Below are 24,968 nucleotides of genomic sequence, written 5' to 3'. Positions count from 1 at the left end.
AATATACATTTATTCAAGAGCATCCTAGCAAGGATAATGGCTCTCTTAAGAGAAGCTAGCTTTAATGGTTTGAAGCTTGTGTTTTCCTTTAATAAATTATAAATGTGTAATTTAGTAAAAGAACTAATCACTATCGATTTAAAGCTAACTAATCATTACCCGGTTTTACCAATGGCAATCTTTATTTCACTGGTTAAACTATGCCTCCTATTACTGAATCCAATCATCTCATTTAAAATATCCATAACCCATATAAACCAAGTATGAAACGATTTTTCGACCAACGACAGAATAATTTGGATCTTAATGTGATGCTTGAGCTTTGATACGCAATGACACATTTTAATGTTAGAAAAATAAAATAACATCGGGTTAAATAATATTTTTCACATTTCATTTTTACTTTCGTCCTAAATGCTTTTATAAAAGAACAATTTAAAATGGAAACGAAAAAGTTTCAATTCTTCTGGTAAACTGTAGAAATCTGTTCAAAAATTATTAACAAAGTGTTAAAAGTTGTAATACATAATCAGCGATAACATATGATTTATATTTCATTATTTATCAGTTTATCATAGTTTTCGATAATGTGAACAAGAGTCCTTTGAAAATGTGATTAATACATTTTTAAACAAACTTTTATCAACAGAAAGCAAATGCCAGTAATATGAAAAAATATTTAAAATACGAGATAATATAAGTCATTAGTGTTTCAGATGTTAACAACCTTTCATTGTTTGTAAATCACAATATTTATTTTAGTAATTTGATAAGCTGGTAAAAGAAAAACGATACATTTAGTTTACAATTCACGAAGAAAAATCGTTCCATGCATGAGATATAGCATCATTTTCTAAGTTTAACATTTTTCATTATTATTTTAATACTCAGGTGGAGGACAAAAAATGGCTTCCTTAAAAATGTTATTAATTTATTATATCTCTTATTAGATAAAAAAAAAAAATGTGTGAAACTATATGTTTTTAGAACACAATCGACTGGATCTTTTCAGATTTGATTTCACATACTAATTTTATCATTGGCTTTCGTAAATACCTGAACTTTTCATGATTTTCTTTAGTTAGTTAGTTATCACCAGTAGATTCCATCAAGGAACATAGGGCCGCAATCGCTTGCGGATTCTTCAACAAGTATTTAAGTGAGTAGGTTGTTAGCCCACTGCACCGAGCCGTCCCTAATTTAGCAGTGTAAGACTAGAGGGAAGGCAGCTAGTCATCACCACCCACCGCCAACTGTTGGGCTACTCTTTTACCAACGAATAGTGGGATTGACCCTCACATTATAACGCCCCCACGGCTGGGAGGGCGAGCATGTTTGGCGCGACGCGGGCACGAACCCGCTACCCTCGGATTACGAGTCGCACGCCTTACGCGCTTGGCCATGCCATGCATGATTTTCTTTACATATCATAAAATATGTTGTGCTCCTGCTGTAGTTTCTTAGATCGGAGGAAGTATAGCAGTCAGTCATTCAGGAATATCTGCAAAAACTCACTGAAAACATGCCACGTTGATGTGAAGCAGCACTGAAATCCAAGGGAATGACAACTAAATATTAACTTGTGAAACTGGTTTCTATTATTTTGAATTTCGTTTTTACGTTCGATTATTGCAGAGAAAATTATCTGATCATTTTGTAGGCTAATTGGAATAAGAAGTTCTCAGAAACTACAGCACGTGCACAACACTTTTTATGAGAAAATGTAACTAAAATCATGAAAAGTTTACGTATTTACCAGAGTCAGTGATAAAATTACGATGAGAGATCCCAGTTGGACAGATCTCGTTGAGTGCGTTCTAAAAATCATATGGTTTTTATACATCTGTCTGTTATCTAACAGAAAATATAACAAATTAACATTATCAAGGGGTGGCACTTATTTTGCCCACCCTTGTAGCTTATTGTTTCAATCCTATCTTCACAATAAGTTTGGAATATCTAAGCCACCGTTTTTGTTTTAAAAATACACCTCCAAGTAAGTACAAAACAAATACGTTTTACCCTGCGTAACTTATATCACTGTAAAATACCAATGTACTATATAACAACTGCTTCGAAGCATCATCTGTGTAGTCTTATGTTGCAACCTCCTATTGATTGCTTTTAGATACTGTATCGTTGGCTTAACTCCGTAATATTCGCTTCCTGTCACCTCTACAAGAAAGGGATACGAGCATGTTTTTATTTTTTCAGTTGTGTTTCTTTAAACTGATAGCAAAACATACGATAATATATATATAAAAAAACGTGCACGTTTTTACTTCTTATTGAAGAACACGAAAAGTTACTAAGGATATAATATATTAAAAACAAAATAATTATTTCAAATGTTACTTAAAAGCAACAGTTCAACCAATAATGTTTTTTATTTTCAAAACATCTGAAATATTACATTCAATTTCTTTCAATTCAACATGATTTCTATAAGGTTTACTTTAAATAATCGCCTTTGACTCCTAAATCCTATTTAAAAATGTGATATAATTTTGGGAATTATATTTGGTGAAGAAGTTAACGAAGTTGATAATGATTCGCTAGTAGGGATTTAGCTAGAAACCAGGTGTCAGCACATATATAAATACAAATTTCCTGAACTATTTTCACCACCCATTTTTGTTATATTACGTTAATAACGTCTTTAAAAAAATCACAAAGATTTGCACTACCCAAGTAAATATTTTGAACTTTCATACGAATTATGTTTGTATAGAGTCGTAAACGGTTATTATGCTCTGTATTATCATGTCTTTTACAAAAAGAAGTTTGACTAAAACAATTTATTTAGTTATGATCGTCCGTATTTGCTACTTACTGTTTCTTTGTTTTTGAATTTCGCGCAAAGCTACACGAGGGTTATCTGTGCTTTGCTATGTAGCTCATTCAGATCATTTAAAAAATAAACATGCTATTCTTTATAATAAAGTCCAATTTGAAATTTAAGATAAACCAAAAAAAGATGTTACACCAGAAACCTATGTTGCACTAATATACATAAATAGTTCTTGTGCTGAATAGATAAGAATATTCATTAATTTTGTATAATTATTAACTTTTTTCTATTCAAACAAGCTATTTCTTCTGTTGTGAGATTTAATCAATAAAGATGTGTGTGTCTTCTTATAACAAAGCCACATCGGGCTATCTGCTGAGTCCACCAAGGGGAATGGAACCCCTGATTTTAGCGTTGTAAATTCGTAGACTTACCAGCGGAGGACATTAATAAAAATATAAATAATTATGGTATTCATACAAGATTTGTATATATAAATTACATACAACACATGTTTCGTTTCTTAGTTAACTGTGAAAATATTTTAGAATTAACTCAGTCGCGTGTTTTGGTTTTCTGTTTAAGAACAAACGGTGAACGTTACGATACTAAGTTCCTGAAAGCTAAAGCTAGAAACTAGAGTTTCTTTGAAATTATAATCTATGTTAAAGAAAGTATGTAAAAAATATAGAGTGGACGATTTTATAAGTCATTCAGCAATGAAGCGAATTTTGTACTCTATTTGGTGCGTCTCTACTGGAAATCTTCCAAACATTAGAAATAAAGTTATCCTTCTATAAAAGAAGGCGCAGTGATATTCATTGTCATAATAATAGCAAACTATCGACACCAGGCAAGTTGTAATCATGCAAATTAGTGAGATGCTACTTTTGAAACTACGCATAAATTTTCAGTCCACAAGAAATTTTTGTTTTACTTTTCGTGCCAGTTATATTTCTGTAGAAAGTCAATTCTTTGAGCATCCATTTACCTTTCCAAGAATATTTCTCCTATAAATGCTGCTTTCAATGAACTGTATATTTTTTGCCATAACAGGGCCAAGCGTTCCCTGGTGGTCAGGGTTTCAGACCGTGAATCGAACGATCCAAGGTTCAAGATGTAACGCTACTCCTCATGTTCCTCACTTACAGCTACAAGCACGTTATAAAAATAATATTTGATCTCTTCATTCGAGTGCCAGAGCCAGGAAAAGCTCTTGCATTGGTGGATGTGGTTCATTACATAATTTTTTTGCTGGTTCTAATTAGTAGCTCAATATTAGAGACACCTAGAGTTGGATCTTGGAGTTCTCAAGCCAGTCGTTTAGTTCAAGTGTGTGTGAAACACCGTTTTGGTGGAAAATTCCAGTTAATTTATATTCTTAACAGAGATTCCTTTAGCATGTGGTTTCTTGTTTTTTTGTGGGTGTTCGTATTTGTTATGATTAAAATATGATATATTATCTTGTCTACTGTTTCAATTTAACCTGGGTGCTCCGTTTCTTACAGTAAAAACTCAGTATATCTTCTTGTCTACTGTTCATTTTATTATGGTTGCTCAGTTTTTATAGGTAAAGCTCTATCTTTCTTCTCTACTGTTTCATTTTAACTTGGTCGTTCAGTTTCTGTAGTTAAACCACAATATATCCTCTTGTCTACCGTTTCATTTTGTCTTGAGTATTCAGTTTTGGTATCGTTAAAACGCAATATCTCTTCTTGTCTACTTCTGATTCTGTTCGTAGCATATATCGTAGCGTTTTTAATACTTTTAACTTTATGAGATTAAAAAAAAAGTAAATCCCCCTGCTTTTATCAGTTCAAAATTTTACAGAGAAGCTTATATTCATTACAAATATCACTGAATGATTTTAATAAGTTTATCTTATAAATGTTAAGAATATTGATTATTCGATATTTAACATGTGATTTTTATCTATAATGTTCCATAAGTTAATGCCTCTTATTTTATATGATGTTTTCATCTGAAAGACAACAAGAGAAAAGCTGGGCATCTTTCAGTTCAGTAAGCATTTAGCTTTGAGTGATTTTGTAAGAGGTATATGGAGATTCTAACGTTACAGTAGACTAATAGTGAAGATAATTTTCGCTCTATAGAACATGTTTACTTTTCATATTTTGATAATATCTGAAGTTAAACCACTCATATGTCTTTTTTTCAGAAAATAAAGTATTTTTCACCATCGAACGTAGTTCTAGTAAAAACATTGAATAAAAATAATAATAATTTTATAACCAATATTTTCAGGGAGTGGCACGTTAGTTCCTTGAAATGCCTAATTTTCTTAAGATTCGAAAGAGAATGTTTCCGACCGTTTTGAACAATAGATTGTAATAGTAATTCATGTTATTAAACACTATTAGATGGCAAAAATGAATCACGAATGCTAAATGTGGATACAATCTGATAGACTACAACCAAAATCTAAATCTATGGTAAAAAACTATGAATTTAAAGTTGTTATAATCAAAAAAATGTTCTTGTGCGACGTCTTATTAATACTAATTATTATTATAATTCAATAAAATAGGGTAAGATGAATATAAAAAATGCCTTAACTAAAAGTCCAGTACTTATTATTATGATGTTTCTTGTCGGCAGAAAAAAACTAAGATAGATAGATAAACAGATAGAAAGAAGCTTCGAATCGTTCTTCCTGTTATCCTTTTGAGAGTATTTCTAGAAGATAACATGCCAAACAAAACATTTTTGATTGATTGCATATCCATGTCTGGCAAGATCTGATTGGCTAAGAAAAAGCTTCACTCCCTTGGGCTGAAACTTTTGCTACGCTTGACTCAAATGTATGGTATATTTCATTCTTAAACCTTTAAATAACTCCCATGGTATAACAGTATGAAGTTTAAATGGAGTATGCTGAGACGAATTTAGGAAAATTGCAAAGGATGAGAAAATTGTTCAAGCTTTAAGCTCAGCTTCCTTATTTGTTGCAATACTTTAAGACTGTTCCAAGGCTAGTATCCATTAAGAATTATCACTTGCTATAAGGGTGGCTGATCTTGGTCTAGAAAGTAAAAGAAAAAGGTAAGATAGAGGGAGAAATTGAAATGTTTAGTGTGTTTCTAGAAATTTCTTAGAGTGCTTTCCAATAATAATAATAGAAAATAAACTTAAATATCAAGTGTTACAAAGTACTCCAAAAACAAAGCAGAGGACGGTTGTATTGAAACGTGGCAGACTAAAACCATTATGAAATTTGAGTGCTCAACAGAATAATGTTACCCTATTCACGTAAACATCAAATTGCTTCCAAGGTTTATTGTTGCTATTCTTTACCACACGAAAGAGTATTTGCTTGTTTGTTTGTTTTTTTAATTTTGCTCAAAGCTACACGAGAGCTATTTGCGCTAGCCTTCCCTAATTTAGCAGCTAGTCACCACCGCCCATTGCCAACTCCTTTACCAACGAATAGCGGGATTGACCATCATGTTATAACGCCCCATCTCTGAAAGGGCGAGCATGTTTGGTGCGATATGGATTCGAACCCGCCACCCTGAGATTACGAGTCGAGCGCCTTAACCACCTGGTCATGCCAGGCCCCATGAAAGAGGATTGAATGTACCATAACATAATTAGAATAATTCTAACTGCAGCCATAACATCACGTATTATAAATATAATAAATTATTTACGTTGATGATAATTTAGAATGGTAACAGAAAAAAAATTGGTACAACTATACATAAATATTTATGTATAGATACTCCAAAGATACATTTACTGTATTTACGAACGTTAAAATAGTCTTATATAGACACAAAACAAAATATTCAATTTCAAATAACAACTTGAGTTATAATTGTTTAATAATAGGTAAAATGCATCATTTAGTATTCTATAGAAAGATGTAGTGTGTTCCATCATCAATAAAACTCTTTCTTATACTTGTAAATCGTTGTTTCCCTACTATTATTATGGTAAAATAATATGCTTACTTACTCAGGTATTTTAGTTAATTTATACGTTCAAAAGTCGAAAACGCATAATAATTAAAACATTGCGAACTTTGGAAAATAGTCTCATGATAGTATATTAATCAGTCAACACGAGGCTTAGCATAAAAGGAGAATTGACTACCTAAAATAATCGATGTTTCGTAGCCTACACAGCAAATACATGTTAATCATCTATGTCGCGTTCATTTTTAATTATCAACATAAATACTTTATTTGCGTAGTGAAAAGTGTACGTGGGTAGTGAAAAACAAATGATGACGTAAGCTTGTCGAAACGCTGTAGATTTTTATCAATCCGTTCAAGCAGTCTTGAAACTTTTATTTTCTAATAAAGTGCTTATATTTTTCATCAGACTATATCTACGGGAATGTATGTCTTTCCAGATTTTTCTTCAATGATTCCTACCATGTATTAAATAATCAAGCTTTCAAACATTGTTGAGAAAAACACTTGATGCATATGTTGTTGCCTGAAACTTACAAAAAGAGAAGAAGTAGAGTAAACTTAAATTAGAAATCAGCATTATCTTGGGAAATAATAACCCAAAACTTTGTACAAATATAAAATTAATGTATAAATTGAAAAATAAAACCATTGTATACTGTAGTGTTATTAGTACCTTTATTCTATGTATTTTGTATTCACTCCAACAATATTACTCAAATTTAAAACACCTAACTACTTCATACGTGATACTTGGAGTCTTCCTTGATGAGGAGAAACCCACTTGAAATAAAAATGTATCTCAGAACGACTTGTATAGGTATTAACACTTTTATTGATAAGGAGAGAACAACGTTTCGACCTTCCTAGGTCATCTTAAGGTTTAATACCCATACCAGCCGTTCTGAGATACATACTAGGAGTCTTCTTCTAGTTTTAAATATGACAAAATTAGTCTGTAAAATCATAATTGTATAGTTTATGTATATTTTACTACAACAGTACTTTTTAACTCTTATGTTCTACAAACCAGCCAGCACGTAACCTCTTCATTTTTTATTTCTTTACTAGTCAAGAGAACGAAGAGATAATAACTTTCATGAAATTCAAGAAGATCATTTCCTGAGCTTAGATTTTGAAGATGAAAATCCTATGAAGTTCGGAGAAAAAAGTAAGTAAATATTTATTGTCGTTATTTTCCCAAAAGGGAGGCGAAGGTCACTTGGAGGGGTGAAATGTTTTAACCACTCACACCACTATACAATACTGTGTTATTTGTCAGTCAGTCAGTACACACTAAAATGACTTCACATACTGATCTTTAACATTACAATTTGTACTGTCAGTAAAAGTTGCGCATACCATGAATCACAAGGAGAATTATGCACTCTGTAGTCAGTGATGTCGAGAAACCCACTTGTAGAGAAATATATATGTAAAAACGACTCGTTTGGGTTAAGAAAATATTTTACATAGAAGAGCGAACAACGTTTTGACCTTCTTCGGTCATCGTCAGGTTCACAAAGTTCACAAAGGTTCGCTCTTCTATGTAAAATATTTTCTCAACCCAAACGAGCCGTTTTTGCATATATATTTCTATGCACTCTGTAGGTTACAACACAGCATGACATATAAACTACAAAGGCAAGAAATAAAAGTATTTGTCACTCTCAATTTTGGTTTTATTTAATCTTGAATCAAAACACTTTTGGGGATACCACGAAAGTACATTATACTAAGAAACTAGCATAAAACTTTACCTTTTTTCCTGTTGTGAAAAGGTATTTACTTTTTTATTTTACGTTTATCTTTATAGCTAAAACTTTACTGCAGTGAAAAGTGTTTTACAGGCGTGAATCATTTTATATTGCAGCTGTCCATACGTATTCCACACAAAAGGTTCACATAAAAAGTGTTACAGAAATTGATATTAATTATTACAACACCTTCAAAACATTATATTTCCACTTTCCAATACCTTGTAATTCGACTCGTACTCTGAGGGTCGCAGGTTCGCATCCCCTTTGCGCCAAACATGCTCACCCTTTCAGCCGTGGGGGCGTTATAATGTGATGGTCAATCCCACTATTTGTTGGTAAAAGAGTAGCCCAAGAGTTGGCGGTGGGTGGTGATGACTAGCTGCCTTACACTGTTAACTTAATGACGGCTAGCATAGAAAACCCATCGAGTAGCTTTGTGATAAATTAAAAAAAAAAATTCTTTTTACATTTGACATTTTCTATCTGTATTACTGTATAACCAAAATAAAAATTTCGTCTATTTCTGAACTCATAAAGGCTTTGGAGTTGTTACTTTACTAAATAAGGATTTCAGAAATGGATTTAATTTCACAGAAAAAGATATATATTTATTACGATAATATTTTTAAGAAATACGGTTTCACTTTTGTAGTACAACTGCAGAAATGTATACATATGAACATAAAAACAAACTTGATTTAGCTGGATTTCCGCAACTTATTAAAAGGTTTAAACATAAAGAATAAGATACTAATTTAGTTAGAAACTCTTAGTTCGTAGAAGTGAATATTTTGAAACTTTTGTCTCATTGAGGTTCACATCTTTCTTCGACTGATTTACTCTCTCTGTATTTCTTTTATTGTTATTGTTGAACTGTTTTTCATTCTAAGTGTTAATAAAGACATTGTAATTATTAATTTTGCTTAGTCAGTTTTCTGACTCATGATAAATTTATTAAACTTCTACAAATCTATACTCTTTTTTTTCTGGTGTGAAAAAATCTTTAGTTTTTTTTACGTTCGTCATTAGAGCCTTTTAATTATATTTTCACCGGCAACTGTCATTCTGTGAAAGAAAAGCTTACCAAAAGTAATGAGAGCGAAGCTGCTTTCCCCATTTTAGTTGATTCACCAAAAACGTCCTCACTTACAGCTACTTTTATGTTATTGAATAATAATTCAGTCGTTAAATTATTAATATTATTTGAGAAACTTTCTGATATATGGAGTTTTGAGTTTCTTACATAAACATGTACAGTAAAAATACACATTGTTCAGTTATAGTTATATGCATATTATTTGTAACTCAATTAAATCATAGGTCTAAAACCATAACGTCACTCTTGGCATAGAAGAAATGAAATAAAAGTTCGTTGCAGTAACTGCAAAATACCAACAACAATGAAATAACTAAAATGGAGGACTTTTTTTTAGGTTCTTTATTTCGAAAGGAATTAAACTGCGCACAATTTAAGAACATTGGAAAACAATGAGACTTAAAAGTAAAATAGTTTTGCGTAAGAATTCGTCATTTAACTTTAATTTGATATATCCATTAGTTTTGTCCAATTTTCAAGATTACGTCTTATAGTCTTTTTTCATACATTTAATGTAAGATTTATGACAGAAAAAACGGTAAAAAAAACTAATTACTTTTAAGTAAGATTTAAGGCTTTTAAACATGTGTGTAGTTGCATTTGCGCGTGTTTTTAAACTCGTGTACACAGTAATAGTTGGGCATAAGTCTTATGACTCGCTGAAGCCTCCTTAATGCTCTCATTAGAGCACGTACGTTAAAACTTATTCGAGAAAAGAAGAATTGGCATGGATTAGCGTAAGATATATGGGAATGCAGGATATATGAATTTCAAAATATTCATGCCTTAAGAAATTGACGCAACAACTTACTTGAAAACGACAGCATCTTAGCAACCGAAATTTAAGATAAAGAGTAATTAGCAGTTAATGTCTCGTGTTTAAAACTAATTTATAAAGGATTAATAACACAGGCCTACTGTGGTTTTATTATTATGAAATGTGTATATGTTCTACAATAATTCATGTACCTTGAACCTAAAAATGAAATCCATTTTTCTTCATCACGTACAGATTTTTCACAAAACATCATAAACACTTTTACATAAAAGGATAATTTTCATTAGAGTAGGGTCCAATTTTATTATGCTTAAAAAGTTTACAACCAGTAGCTATATACTTCTCTAGACCAATCGCGATGTGAGAGTCTTGTCGATCGTTCTAGAATCCATGCATAAAAAACAAAATAATAAAGTAGTCATGGTGGTTAACAAACTAATAATTTGATGTAAGTAAGGGTTCATTTAATTTTAAAGTACATGCTATTAAAAATATTATTTTCCAAGTCTGTGTAGCTGAATTTTGGAAAATCCGTTACTGAAACCAAAATGATGTTCATGAAGTTTACGTTCGTAGCCCTGTATTATTAATTAGAGCTTGTTGATCGTATAAGCTTCTTAATACACGTAGTAACGAACAGTATCCAATCGTTACATCCTTACTGTAAATAAAAGGTTATCAATTACAAACTAGTCAAAATAAAAAATATTTCGTAGTTAATAAATTTAAAAATAGGCCTAGTGGAAGTTCAAAATGTTGTATGACAATAATGTAATCTAAATATGACTTTATAAATAAATTTCTCGCCTTGTTTTATGAAAAAGAAATAAACTAAATAAACCCAACAAACTACCGTAACTGTAATTTTGTAACACTGTATCTAATGTTAGAACAGAAACAAAATATCAATACGAATTATCACAAAACGTAAGAAACCAGAAATTGCTATCGTTTTACATATGTGTGCAGAAATATAGCCATGACTTATGTTTTTAATAACTTATACCAGCTTTAATTCAGCCAGTTCCAAGGCTTGTCATACTTGTTGAATGATATCGTATTTTTTGTTTTGTTCATAGTCGTATGCACGTTTTAGTTGAAAATGGTTCACCTTTTGTCTCAAGATCGCCACGTTCATGAGCGACATCTTCTTTCGGTTAACATGTTACATAAAGAGAGCAAAGGGTTGTCTAAAAACATAACTTGAATCGATCGGTTCGGCCTGTTGTAAACCTCAACAATGAAATACATTCTTACGTATGTTCACATCATGTATATTTAATATATCTTGATTCACCCATTGCATCCCTCTCTAGCTAGTCTATTATAAAAATTTACTTAATTTCTGGAAAAATGCATATGTATAAGTGTATGTTGTTCTTTTTATTTTATTTAAAAGATTCGGCAGACAATACGTTGACATTAATTTCAGTATATGTGAATATTATTTTAGGACTCAGTTGGCAAACGATAAAAATAGTTTGTTGCAAAAAACTTTTTAATGAATACTCAGACATCAATATTTCATGGAATACAGAAGTCAGCCCCCAGTGGCATTGCGATATGTATGCGAATTTTGATACCCGTGGAGGGCAGAGCACAGGTAGCCCATTGTGTAGCTTTGTGCACATTCCAAACAAACAATACAAGACTTAAATAGATTTGATGTCACTTCAGTTCTATTGCTTTTACAAATAAATCGATTATTAAATTTAAAATTTAATTTTAAGAATATTCTGCAAATGTCAAGCAAGTTTCATAAAAATCCAATTATTTTTGACAATTATAGAGCAAAAATAGCGTGAAAAACCAGTCTCATTTTAACAGATAGGAAGTTTTACAATTTCGTGACCTTTTTTGTAACATTTACCTTTGATGTTTGACTCTCAAAACTTAATCACTTCTGAAGTTGATCATAATACAAATGAATACGGAGTTTCGTCCAAATTCAGCCAGCCGTTTTTGAATAAATCTTGCTGACATCAAGATTTCATGGAATACACGACTCAAAGAGATTTAATGCCACTTCAGTTCTACTAGTTTTACGAATAAATCGATAATTTTTGTCATGGATTTTACATTACAAAAGAAATCAAATATTACCTCTCTAAACGTTAGACCTTTCAAAGTTTAATCCAATTTCAAAGGAATTACATTGTGAAATGGTATTCGTACTGGAATTTTTTAAGCAAATTCTTTTTTCTCATCTTTCTAAAATTTCCCGTAAATCTCTTTCAAATCACCTAGATGAAAGCGGACTTTTCTTTTTTGTAAAACAAGCTTAATAATGCATCCAATAAAAGGTGCGATTTTCTTCAGCTAATTTAAAAAAAAAAAAGGTTTTCTTATCGAGACAACATCCACTATAATCCCCAATAATGAAAGCTTCTAAACAGTACCTTTAAACATACTTATCTCTGGGAATTTCTTTAAGAGAAATGTTCATAGTGTTGCACAAGCATATACATATTGTTAGTGAGCAAATATTTGGGATTTTCTTCATTTTCACTCCACACAAAAAACTTTCAGAAAATATTTAAAGTAGTAAACTATTATTGTATTATGTAATCCTAAGAAAACATCAATATTTTATTCTTAGTTATGTATTTTCAGAAGCGTTTCGTGGGGTAGAGCTACTCAAAATGACGTTACCGACATGACTTGTGACCAAGTGCACAATATTGACCATTTAACTAACATACGCATTGAACAGTTGGTCTCCATGTTGTTATTTTTTCTTATGAAGATATTATTATTGTCTGGGCCAGGTGGTTAAGGCACTCTAATCTGAGGGTCACGGGTTCGAATACCCATCGCAGGAGAAACATGCTCCCTCAGTCAATCCCACTATTCGTTGGTAAAAAAGTAACACAAAAGTTGGCGGTGGGTGGCATTTACTCGCTGCATTCCTTCTAGTCTTACACTGCTAAATTAGGGAAGGCTAGCGCAGATAGCCCTCATGTAGCTTTGCACGAATTTAAAACACAAACAAACTCGTCTAATATGATAATTAATATTCCACTGAAAGCTTTAACTGCATCACTTAACTTATATTCTAATATTACCATTCACGGTATTATGCAAATGATATTATCTCGATTTGGAGATAGAACCACCCTGGCAAGAACAAAAAATGTTTTATTTTATTTTCTGGAGAGGAAAAATTATTCTGTTTTCATGATGTGCTTTCATTTAAAATTTGAAAATAAAATATTAAACGAAAAGACAACAACACATTTCATAACTTCTTATCAAAAGTATATGCATATAATTTGAAACATATCTTTTGTGCAAAGGTTCTTGCACTTCGTCTTGTTGGAAGTTTTATTAGTTTTTGACATCACTTCTTTACCAAACAAAAGCGCCATTGCTAGAACCACAGTTATTTTTTTTTGTTAGTGTATTTTTAAATACTTACAAGACACCAGGTAAAACTTTAAGTAATGAGAGTAACTCAGTAGAACTCATGCCTCTGCCAATCAGCCTTGATCTTATTTGGCTCTCAAAATATAGGAAAACGTATCCGTATATCGGTCGGAGCACTTATGACGAGACAGTGAGGAATTATATATTACATAAGTTCACCAAGTTTCATCAAAATCTAAACATTTTTTACTGCGTTATAGAGCACGAATAGTGAGTGTGAAAAATCGGTCCCATGTTAACAGGTATGGATTTATTTTTAATTTTCGCGACTTTTCTGTAATTTCGACCATTGATCTTGACCCTTCAAAAACTTATCACTTCTAAGTCGGGTCATAGTCCAAATATTTATCACGTATCTTCTTCCAAATCCATTCGGCATTTTTTGAGAAATCTTACTGACAAATACACACACACACAAAGTTTAGAACATAACCTCCGTCACCTAAGATTACTGAGGTAAAAAGTATGATTTATTGAACTTGGGCTCGATATTTCTGCTTTATCTGAACATATCAAAGAAACTTTAAATTCCCATCTTTCTGGACTAAAGTATGCTTGCTAGGACTTTATTTTTGCTCATTATTTTTAGTTTCCAAGACAAAACCCATGGTTCGTAGATCCATCAGTGGGGAACCTCGCGTGATTCTCTAACGTTGACGTTCTTGACGCATGATTTATCATTTAACAAGCGTGCCTAAAACCACGTCAACCTTTAATGCACCAGAAACTCTTGCGTGTTGCTTCATTTAAGCCTAGAAGCATTATAATTCCAAAGAAACAACAATCTTTCTATGGCTTTACATCTTTGTTTCCAAGTATATTTTTTTCATAATCTAACACTTTTGGACTCCTAAACTCTCCTCTGCAACAGTCTTTGTAAATACGAGCATTCACTATTGGCTTGTTTTAATTATTACTAATGTTCAGTTAATATTAATTCAGTAAATTAAAGCTTGAGTGACACACTACTAAAAAAAGATAAGTAAGCGCACAACAGTTGAACATTCAGAATATTGTACCTATTAATTTGCTAGTTTTATTTATAGACCTTGTCACAAACAAGTTTTATAAATAAAGTGATAGCATAGTAATTCTTTGATATTATAGATAACGATAATAGAGATTGAAAGCAACTGTAAAAATAATGTTTAAAATCACGACAATGGTTCGATTATGTGCTTAATTTTGAAATTATATATGGGGGCCCGTATGAATCTTACAGATCTCTTAAACATGCTCCTAAACAATTTGTGCCCCGCTGGGACAGCGGTAAGTCTACGGATTTACATCAGGGGCTCAATTCTCCTCGGTATACATAGCACATACCTCGATATGGCTTTGCTATAAGAAAAAATAAGCACACTCTTAAACAATTTATACACCAAAGATTTCTTATGGGCCCATGACTTTGTTAAGATGGTTCTAACAATATAGAAATTACATAAAAGAGTGTAAAGGAAGACATCGACAACATATTTTCAATCACACTAATTACTACAAGAGTCTCTGTACATTTTGCATAGAAAATCAGTGAACTTAATAATTAAATCAGTAATTATAGGGACAAACGTGAAGAAAGATTAAGCTTGCGTTGACAGACGTATTTTGGAAAACGTAAAACAACTAAATGGAATAATTAACGGATTTTTAATTTGTGATTTTAAAAAAAGCTAATAATGAGCTATCTGTGTTTGCTTCTGGCTTAAAAAAAAGTGTTCGTTCGAAACGTTGCCGAAGAAATAAGTATAATATAACTATAATCTTTAAGGTGATTTATCATCAAAATAAATATAATATAACTATAATCTTTAAGGTGATTTATCATCGAAAGCCTATTTTTTGTTTATTTTATCATCTTTGCATGTTAATATTTATTTATAGAATAATGACTTTTTTTTACTGTTGAGCGCTAATTTGAAATTTCGACTATTGAAATCAAAATCGTATTCTACGATTACTTAATATCTATATCTTAAATAGATTAGTATATAAAATTTGGGATTTGTTCATGTGTTTATTCACAGAGAAACACTTACAGCCATCATTCTCATCAGTACCTTATCCAGTATCTACGAGGCTTACAGGAAAAAAAACAACACACAAACATTGTTTTTATTTTCAGTGTTGCAATACGAACTAAAAGAAAATGTTAAATAAAAACATTAAATTTGTGACCACTGATATGTTTTTATTTTCTCAGTTATCTTCTGACCTGTTCCTGTTTTTTAAAAAATTGTTTAATTAGAATAATCAATTACCATAATTGTAATTGGGAATATTTGTAAATATCGAACCGATAATCGAAACGAATTACAAAATTGATATTCGTTCAGCACTATTGGTTCGTGACTCGTCACTGCGAAAAACGCCGTCTTCTCTTTGGAGTGTGGATGAGCTTTAAGATTGAGGGTACTGTTGATTAGCTGTCTTCCTTCTAGGAACTGGGAACATCTATATGAAGATAGTTTTATTAAGCCTTGGATGAAATTTTGGTACAAGCAAATAACAGTACTCTTGACTTACATATCGGTTTAGATCACCAAATCGGTTACAAAAGATTGACTTGCGTCCAAATTACTTACTTAAACTGCATAGTCAAGTTATTATTTAATCTAGAGAAAAATATATAACAACGTGACTGGTTGATCTTCTATTGTCTACATTGGTACGTTATTTTTAAGTTCACCATATTTATCGAAAATCATTTATGTTCCAGTTTTAATACCTGCCTCTATCACGTCACAACTGTATGTATTTTAAGGAAAGCTGAGACTAGATCCAATACCTATATAGGTATATTCATTAATATTAGGTCCGGCATGCCCAGGTGGTTAAGGCACTCGAATCGCAATTCAAGGGTCGCGAGTTTGAATCCCTGTGGTACCAAACATGCTCCCCCTTTCACCCGTGGGGGCATTATAATGTGACGGTCAATCCCACTATTCATTAGTAAAAGAGTAGCCAAAGAGTTGACATTTGATGGTGATGATTTGCTGCCTTCCCTTTAGTCTTACACTGCTAAATTAGGAACAGCCAGCGCAGTTATCCCTCGTGTAGTTTTCCATGAAATTCGAAACAAACATTAATATTAATAAATAAAGTTAACAATTCACGGTAGTTCCGTTTCTTGAAACAGGTATTTATTTAGGTAGGGACTCAGCCTCAGGGCCCATGGTCTTAATGAGGACCCATTGATAATTTTATTCTATGTAAAATTACATGAAATGCATGTTCCACAAAAATTATTACCTCTTCGGCCCACACAACCTTAAATTCGCCACTGCACGTGATCGCCACATTAGTCAGTTGAACGCACCATCGTATTGAACTTTAAGGAGTCAGTGTCGTTCGACATCAGAAACTTATAGAACAATCTACAATTTAAAGCCTACGAGAAAGTTTTCTTAAAACCTTTTTTTTTTTTATTAAGCATTATCCTTTGAAAATTCACAATAATTAAGCAACATAATATGATCGTGCTGCAAACTAGTTGGTTTCAAATTCCAATGTTTGTATGAGACAGCAAGACTAGGGCAAGCTCATGTCCGATTCAGTAAGTAGATTATAAATCTTTTTAATACGACAAGTGAGGGAATTAATTTCGTAACACTTGTTACTTATAATTAACTAGAATTAATAATCTCAAGCACATAAAATAGGAAAATAGGCACGGTGCCTTTCTTAAAACAAACAAACTTATCGTTCCTTCATTTAAATGACAAGGTACATTCTTCAATAGTGCCCTCGTTGGGTTATCGCCAAGTTCTTGAACTGGCAACACTAAAATTCTGGTTTCAGTTTTCTGTTGTAGACTGAGAGCAGATATCCCATTGCGCTTCCGTGGGCTTAAAAAATAAATAAACTCTTACAGAGTAATTATACATACATAATTAATATTTGAAAACCATAATGTTTGCTAGTTTAAAAATATGTAAAGTACTTAATAGTACATTAATATCTAAGTCGAGTAAGTTACCAAAAAGTTTGGGTAAATTTTAGCTTTAGGAAAACGTGGATGAACACATCTTTTATGTGTCGTCATAAGATTTTGTCCCTTATATTAAATACTCTTTCCGAAAGGTAAAATAAATAAAAAATGTTACACCTACATTTTATTATAAGCTTTAAAAGAGATTAAGCAAGTATATTTTAAGGCGAAGTATTAAATGTTATTTTTCATTTATTCCACAAAGACCCGTGTGATTCTGTTATATGTGGAAAAGGTCGACAATGTGAGGTGAACGAAGTGGGCAAAGCTGTCTGTATTTGTCAACGGTACTGCAAACACCATAAAAAACCGGTTTGTGGTACAGATGGCAATTTCTACACTAGTCATTGTGAACTACATCGAGCAGCATGTCTAGCAAGAAAAACCATCCGAATTGATCGCAAGAGAGGATGTTTGAAGAAAAAAGGCAAGTGTGCAAACAATTGAAGAATCTTATCTACATTATTCTATAGCCTCACTGCGTGCTTATATACTTGCTACAAGTACTATTGTACCGATTGTTATTACTTGGTTGTTATGATCCTGCTAGCTGTTATAACTCTGGTCGCATCCTCTAAAGGCCAAATATGATTTTTGTTGAATATTTTGATCATCACACTTAACTTGCAAAATAATTTTTAAAAATAAAATATTAGCTTGTGTTGTCATTTAGTTCATAAATATAAACGTAAGTTAGCTATAACACACAAACTGTTTCTATAAAAATTGAGATTTTTTTGGCTAAGAATTATTATATAAATCGGTATTATTTATTAATGCTAACAGAAATCTCTAAATTAGTTTATTGAAGCAGTTTAAATTTTTTTTATATAAATTAGAAAGCGTTATTATTCGTTTTCATGAGTGTCTGAATTTTATTTAAATATTTTTGTTACGTTGTTCATAAGTATAAGCCTGTTTTGAAAATGTTGCAACGTTAATGTACGTTTACATTTAACATAATTTTATATGGATGCATATATATACACACACAAAATTTTCTCATGATAATTAGGAATTGGACTACTTGGAAAAGATAACCACAGAAAATATTCAAGAATCATGGGTGACTATTTCAACAGAACATGCGGATGTTTGAGCTGTGTTTAATATGATTTATTTTTATTAACGGCGAATAACGCCACCACAAAATTATTTAAATATCTATAATTATCCGTATTCAGTTTAAATGTATTTAATATAATTACTTTTAACGGTTGCAGCTTTGTTATTGTTTATTTAAAATGTTTGTAGTGCGTACATTTTTTATATTTATTACTGTGCAGTTAATTGGTGTTAAGGTGTATAACTAGATTGGCGTTGTAACCTTTTTAATACTGAAATGTTCCATGTGTTTGCGTTATTGTTTAGGACAGCACCATGAAAAAGATGCCGCAAAGATGTTGAAATATTGATTTTTTAATGATAAAAATAAATTTGTGGAGTGCAGTTTAACATAATGTTCAGGGGCAACAAAGGACTTACTAATCCATCTCGGCTGCTCCATCCTTGAAACTAAACTCAAACTAATAAAATTAATCTTAAAACTAATCCTTATCATTTATTAACAATATCTTAAAGCAACTTATTTCAAGGACCAAACACCTTAGCTGAAGATGGTTCCTATCTTGTCCAATTTTGTATTTGTTTACTCTAGTCTTACTATGATCCATCAACAATTTCAATTCTTTTTACAACCTTAAAGACCTCAAACAGATCCCTCAACCTCTTTTTCTGTCAAGAGAAAACTTTTATAAAACTCTTCATCTTCCCCTCATATGATAAACCCTCCATCCAAGGCACCATTCTAGTAACCCTTATCTCCAACCTTTCCAGCAATTCAATCTCTTTTCTAAGGTAAGAGCTAAAGACTGAACACAATACTTCAAATATAGCCTGACTAATGAACTATACATACAATGAAATTATAACCTCCTTAAACTTGTATTCAGTATTTCTGTAAATACACCTAAAATCCTATTTGCCCTGCCATTACCATTATCACAATGCTTGGATGGCTTAAGAGAGTGATCAGCCATTACACCAAGACGCCATTAAGGTGCCCGGCATGGCGTTCGACTCGTAATTTGAGGGTCGCGGGTTCGAATCTCGGTCGCACCAAACATGCTCGCCATTTCAGCCGTGGGGCGTTATAAAGTTACGGTCAATCTCACTATTCGTTGGTAAAATAGTAGCCCAAGAGTTGGTGGTGGGTGATGATGACTACCCTCTATTCTTACACTGCAAAATTAGGGACGGCTAGCACAGATAGCCCTCGAGTAGCTTTGTGCGTAATTCAAAACAAACAAACAAAGCTATTAAGGTTATTCCGATCCATATTATGCTTATAATTCAAAGTATAACCTGCATCCATTATAATTAAAACCTATTTGCCATTTTTCTGCCCAACTTATAAATGATGTAAATCTTTTTGTAAAGCAATAGCATTCTCTTCACAATCAGAACCACCCAAGACCTTAATATCATTGGAATTTTTCGAGTAATTTATTGACCATTTCTTTATTTTCGTCATTGATATAAATCAGAAAGAGCAAAGGGGATAAGAATGAGCCCTGAAAATTAATCCAATTTGATTGAATTCATTTACAACAACCCTCTGTATTTTTCCATGCAGCCGCTTTTCTATTTCGTTACCTAACTTATCCCCACACCTATGGTTACTGTTTCATATTCTTGAGTGAATTAAGGCTTTTATATCGTAACATTTTTAGTATGTTGGGCTCATTTTTTTCCTTATGTGTTTAGGCCCGGCATGTCCAGGTGGATAAGGCATTCAACTTGTAATATGAGGGTCGCGAGTTGTAATCCCTGTCACACCAAACAAGCTTGCCCTTTCAGCCGTGAGGGCATTATAATGTAACGGTCAATCCCACTATTCGTTGGTAAAAGATTAGCCCAAGAGCTGGCTATGGGTGGTGATGATTAGTTGCCTTCCTTCTGGTCTTGCACTGCAAAGTTAGGGACGGCTAGCGCAGATAGCCCTCGTGTAGCTTTGCGTGAAATTCAAAGCAAACCAAACCTTATGTGTTTAGTCTATTTCACCATTATACTAAATTAGTCATAGTGTAATTCTGTTGCTGGTATGAAAGGATTCTCTCTATTTATGCTTCATTCTTAAAAAGTAAAAAAGCTCTCAGCTCATTTCACGTAGGCCTGAAGGATCCTGAATAGACAACTAATTTAACTGCTGTACCTGATACTTCATTGAGTGACGTCATTGTAATCATTCTGAGACATTCAAAAGTGTCTGGAAACACCTCATTAAAGGCTACAAGCTCTTTCTTGGGTTATATGGTCCGAAATGTAGTGAAATCGGAACGCGTGGGCACAACAATACTTGTACTATTTTATTTAGCCCGAACGCCACTGTGTCGGATGAATTTCACCTTTAACGGTAAACGCGTTTCGACACTTCTTTACGTAGCACTTTACCATTGTATGAGGTACGTGATATATGGTATTTCGTGTCATAGACATGGGGTTAAAACTGCTTGTCTGGGAAATCCTACATTATATATGGTATTTGTAATTTGATTTCAACATTAATTTTTAAGTATTGTGTGTAGATAATTTGAAGAATAAAACGCCATAGGAATTTAAATATATATTACTAGGTGCCCGGGAACTTATGTGCATGCACTTTAGGGCTAAGCATTCAAAGAAAGATGAGGCGACACTGAATGTTTTGTAATATCTCAACATTTTTTTAATTACAATTTTAGATTTAAAACAGTCTACAAGCGGTTAGTTTATAATTTGAAATATTGTTGTTACTTTGCAAGAGTCTTCGATGTTGAACATGAATGCCTGTCATTGAACATCAAACAATAATGAATTTCTTGCTTGTATGTATGATACTGGAAAAAAATATTTAATTACGCGATGTACAACCCCCAACTTCGCGAAATTTTTATCCTGTGTGCATGTAGAATTGCGATAGAGATCACGATTTTCCCGTTTTGCCCCTGTTTCCAGTCACGGAGAACTTTATTTTCACCATTCGAATGTACAGAAAAAACCAACAAAAACCAAACAAATTGTGCAATCAAATGTGCTGCGCGTTGTGAAGCAAAAGAATGGTGAAGAGTTCACACTCAGATTCGCATTTACGGTGTTATAAAGCGATAAATAGCGTCAGAAACAGTTGAGTGTTATCAGTTTTCACGAATCTAGCGGGAATTGAAGAGAAAAACTGTCATTTCGGATCAGAAATTGAGAAAAACTTGGAAAAATGTTTTCGAAGCGGTGCTGTTTGTTTGCAAACACGTAGAATGCAAATATGACGTCATGAATACGTCACACGCGGATCTAATTGATTTTCACGAATTACAGAGTAACAAAGCGATGTAATAGCGTCAGAAACAGTTTTGTATTATTAGTTTTTCAAGTATCTACCCATTTCTCAAGCGAAAAATTGTCATTTGCGACCAAAACTTGAGAAAAACTTTGATATATGCTCTTGAAATTCACAAATAAAAGGTTACAAATCACTCATAGCCACCATGCACTGTCATTCCTATCAATAGCTGGCTCCCCGAGTGAGCACTGGTGCCATGGGTAATCGGCTAGTGGACTATGATGAAACAGTCACGTTAGCAAAAAATAGAATTCATTTGATTATGTATGTGAATTAGTGTTGTCCTGCAAGACGTAAGAAGATAAACGTAAATAAATGATAATAAATTAACACGTCTAAATGAAAACTTTTAATAGTTTGTTTCGTGCGACATATCGAGCAGACGGACGCCCATCGTCAGGCAACGAAAATCATGTTAGAATGGAATTGGGTTCAGACATTATTGTTAAAAGGAACTAAAATACGTCAAACGTCTTTACCATTTAGCCCAGTAGGAATTGACTACTGTGTTAATGAGTCGATTTAGCTTTATTCACAATAATGTTAGATTTTAAGTCCATATATTACACAGATCCTTCAAATTCATCTTTCTTCAAGAGAAAACTTTTATAAAATACTTCATTTCACCTTCATATGACAAATCCTCTATATTAAGATCCTCGTTCTCTATTTAAGAGGGTGGGCGCGAAAATAACGATTATTGTCCCTTCAGTTCTTCTGTTGAAATATAGTTTGTAACTTATCGTAACGCGTAGACGAATTGGTGTTGAACCTTCTGTAAAATTTTGTTCAAGTTCATTGTGGGTTTGTTTTTATATGAAATCCTGTGGTTGTTTGATGTTTACAGCCAGCTTTGTTTCATATTTGAGAAATTGCTATAGTTTTGAGGTAACTTAGGACTGTAATAGTATAAAAATTGTAGAAATCGTGCAGCAGCCGCACTGTCGGTACTGTATACTATAACATTTACTCAACCATTGTTCTGTGAAACGGTGATTAACCACATTTCCGGCGAGTTTGTTATGTTTGTGGATGTATTAGCATTTTAATAGTTCGTGGCATATTATGGAAGCAACGAACCTGCCGGCCCCTTGTAAGATGGAAAAGCTCTTACTTGACATAGAAAACTAATATAAGAAGCTATAAGAGCCTAAACTAAATAAACTATTCTTATTTATCACATCTAACTATTTCAAAATTATGAAATGTAAAATATTATTTTGCACTTATGGTGTGAATTGTTCCATTAAGTACCAGATTGTTATTTTTGTGAACTTTTCAATTTTTTTACTAAAAATTGGAAGTGTTCTGATTTGTTGTATGTTATTACAAGTTAGTAACATTTTGTTACAGCTAAGTGTCTAGAAATCGACTGATTTTAAATTATCAAAGACTGATCTAACATACAGACTTTGTTATTTATAATACATACAGAGAAATTTCAGGAAGTTAATTCAAGTTATATTATGAGGACAGTTTCAGGATTTGCCCTTGAATTGGAGATTAAATTATAATTTAGTTGAGAAGGTTTGTATTGCAGTCTGTGTGTGTATGTGTGTTTATATCTATATCTAATAACTTTGATTTATCAGTGTTGTATTAATTACAAATGTTTGTTAAATAAAATAAAGAATAAAAAATTTAATAACAAGCTTAATTTCCTTTAAAATAAACATATTTCAAGTGAAAAACAAATTGTAATTTTCTGTTAATTTTAATGAAAAGTTATCTATTATTTAACCCTTTGACTGTGACTGCTTTAAATGCACACAGAATATTTGCAACCCATATACTGTATACAGCACACTTGCACTCAACTGCCAGAGGTAAATCATACCCTGTATAGTGAATCAGCAGTCAATGGGACTAAAGTAAGATTCTTACAGTTAAACTCATTTTTCTAGCAATCACTAGTATATTATTTTTTCTTGAATTTAATATTTACCAGAACTCCAGGAGACAACAACAGAATCCCAGAAATATATCCGTACCACAACTGAGTGGAAGAGAACCGATAATCCTGTGTTATGGACTAATCTAGTAAAACCAGAGGTGGAAACTATAACTACCACTTTCAAACCAGAGCATGGAACAACCCCTAGGGAATGTAGTCAAGAAGAATATGATTTTATGAAAGAAAATCTGTTGTTATTTAACAATGCAGAACTAATGAATAACAAAAAATCTGGTAAGACTTTTGGGTTTTTGTTTCAGTTATCACTTTTAGAAATTTACTTCCATTCTTAAACTCCTGTAAAGTGCTGGCATACACTAACCTTCCTATGAAAAGTTATTTACACTGTTACAAAAATAAAACTGTCTTAAATGGAGTCTAGTCTCTCTTTTGTGTAATGAGATAATTACCTTTTTTAACTCACAATCAAAATGTCTGTGAATACACTCAGAAATATTGTTACCTTTGCTGCTAGTAACAGTGTACTGCTTTGATGGCTTGAATGAGTTATCCAGTATTAGAAAATTATAAAAATTGTATAACCCAAGCACTTTTGTAAGGGCTGTTTTTCAAAAGTGCTCATGTTATATGATTTTTGTTGTTTTGTATCACGATTTGTTTAACCTACGTGTTTTTTGACATCATATATAACCTTTTGCTTTCTTCCATTCAGCCATCTTACAATACAGTTAACTAGTGTTCCTCCAACATTCAGTGATGTGATTGACTTTGCTAATCTTCTGTGACATTATCAAAACTTCTTAAACATCTAAGTACACCAAGTCCACACCCTTTCCTTCATCCAGATACAGATATGAGTATGTTAAATGTTTCAAAATTAATTTGTCTCGCAAAGATA

General features: G+C 32.4%; 1 protein-coding gene across 3 annotated transcripts in view; it reads left to right on the top strand.

The window, feature by feature from the left end:
- The window catches only part of LOC143234053 (follistatin-related protein 5-like), a 130,440-nt gene that overhangs the window by 72,024 nt on the left and 33,448 nt on the right, over positions 1 to 24,968 (top strand). For 2 of the 3 annotated variants that reach the window (XM_076471090.1, XM_076471089.1), the window contains exons 3-5: positions 7,801 to 7,900; positions 17,983 to 18,204; positions 24,104 to 24,343. In XM_076471090.1, coding sequence (XP_076327205.1) covers positions 7,801 to 7,900; positions 17,983 to 18,204; positions 24,104 to 24,343 — 562 coding nt within the window. The remainder of the gene's footprint in view (positions 1 to 7,800; positions 7,901 to 17,982; positions 18,205 to 24,103; positions 24,344 to 24,968) is intronic. The other variant, XM_076471091.1, reaches the window with a different exon arrangement.

Source organism: Tachypleus tridentatus, chromosome 12, assembly GCF_004210375.1.
Source record: "Tachypleus tridentatus isolate NWPU-2018 chromosome 12, ASM421037v1, whole genome shotgun sequence".
NCBI lineage: Eukaryota > Metazoa > Arthropoda > Merostomata > Xiphosura > Limulidae > Tachypleus > Tachypleus tridentatus.
The sequence above is the reverse complement of the archived record's forward strand: the minus strand, read 5'-3'. Positions and strand labels throughout refer to the sequence as shown.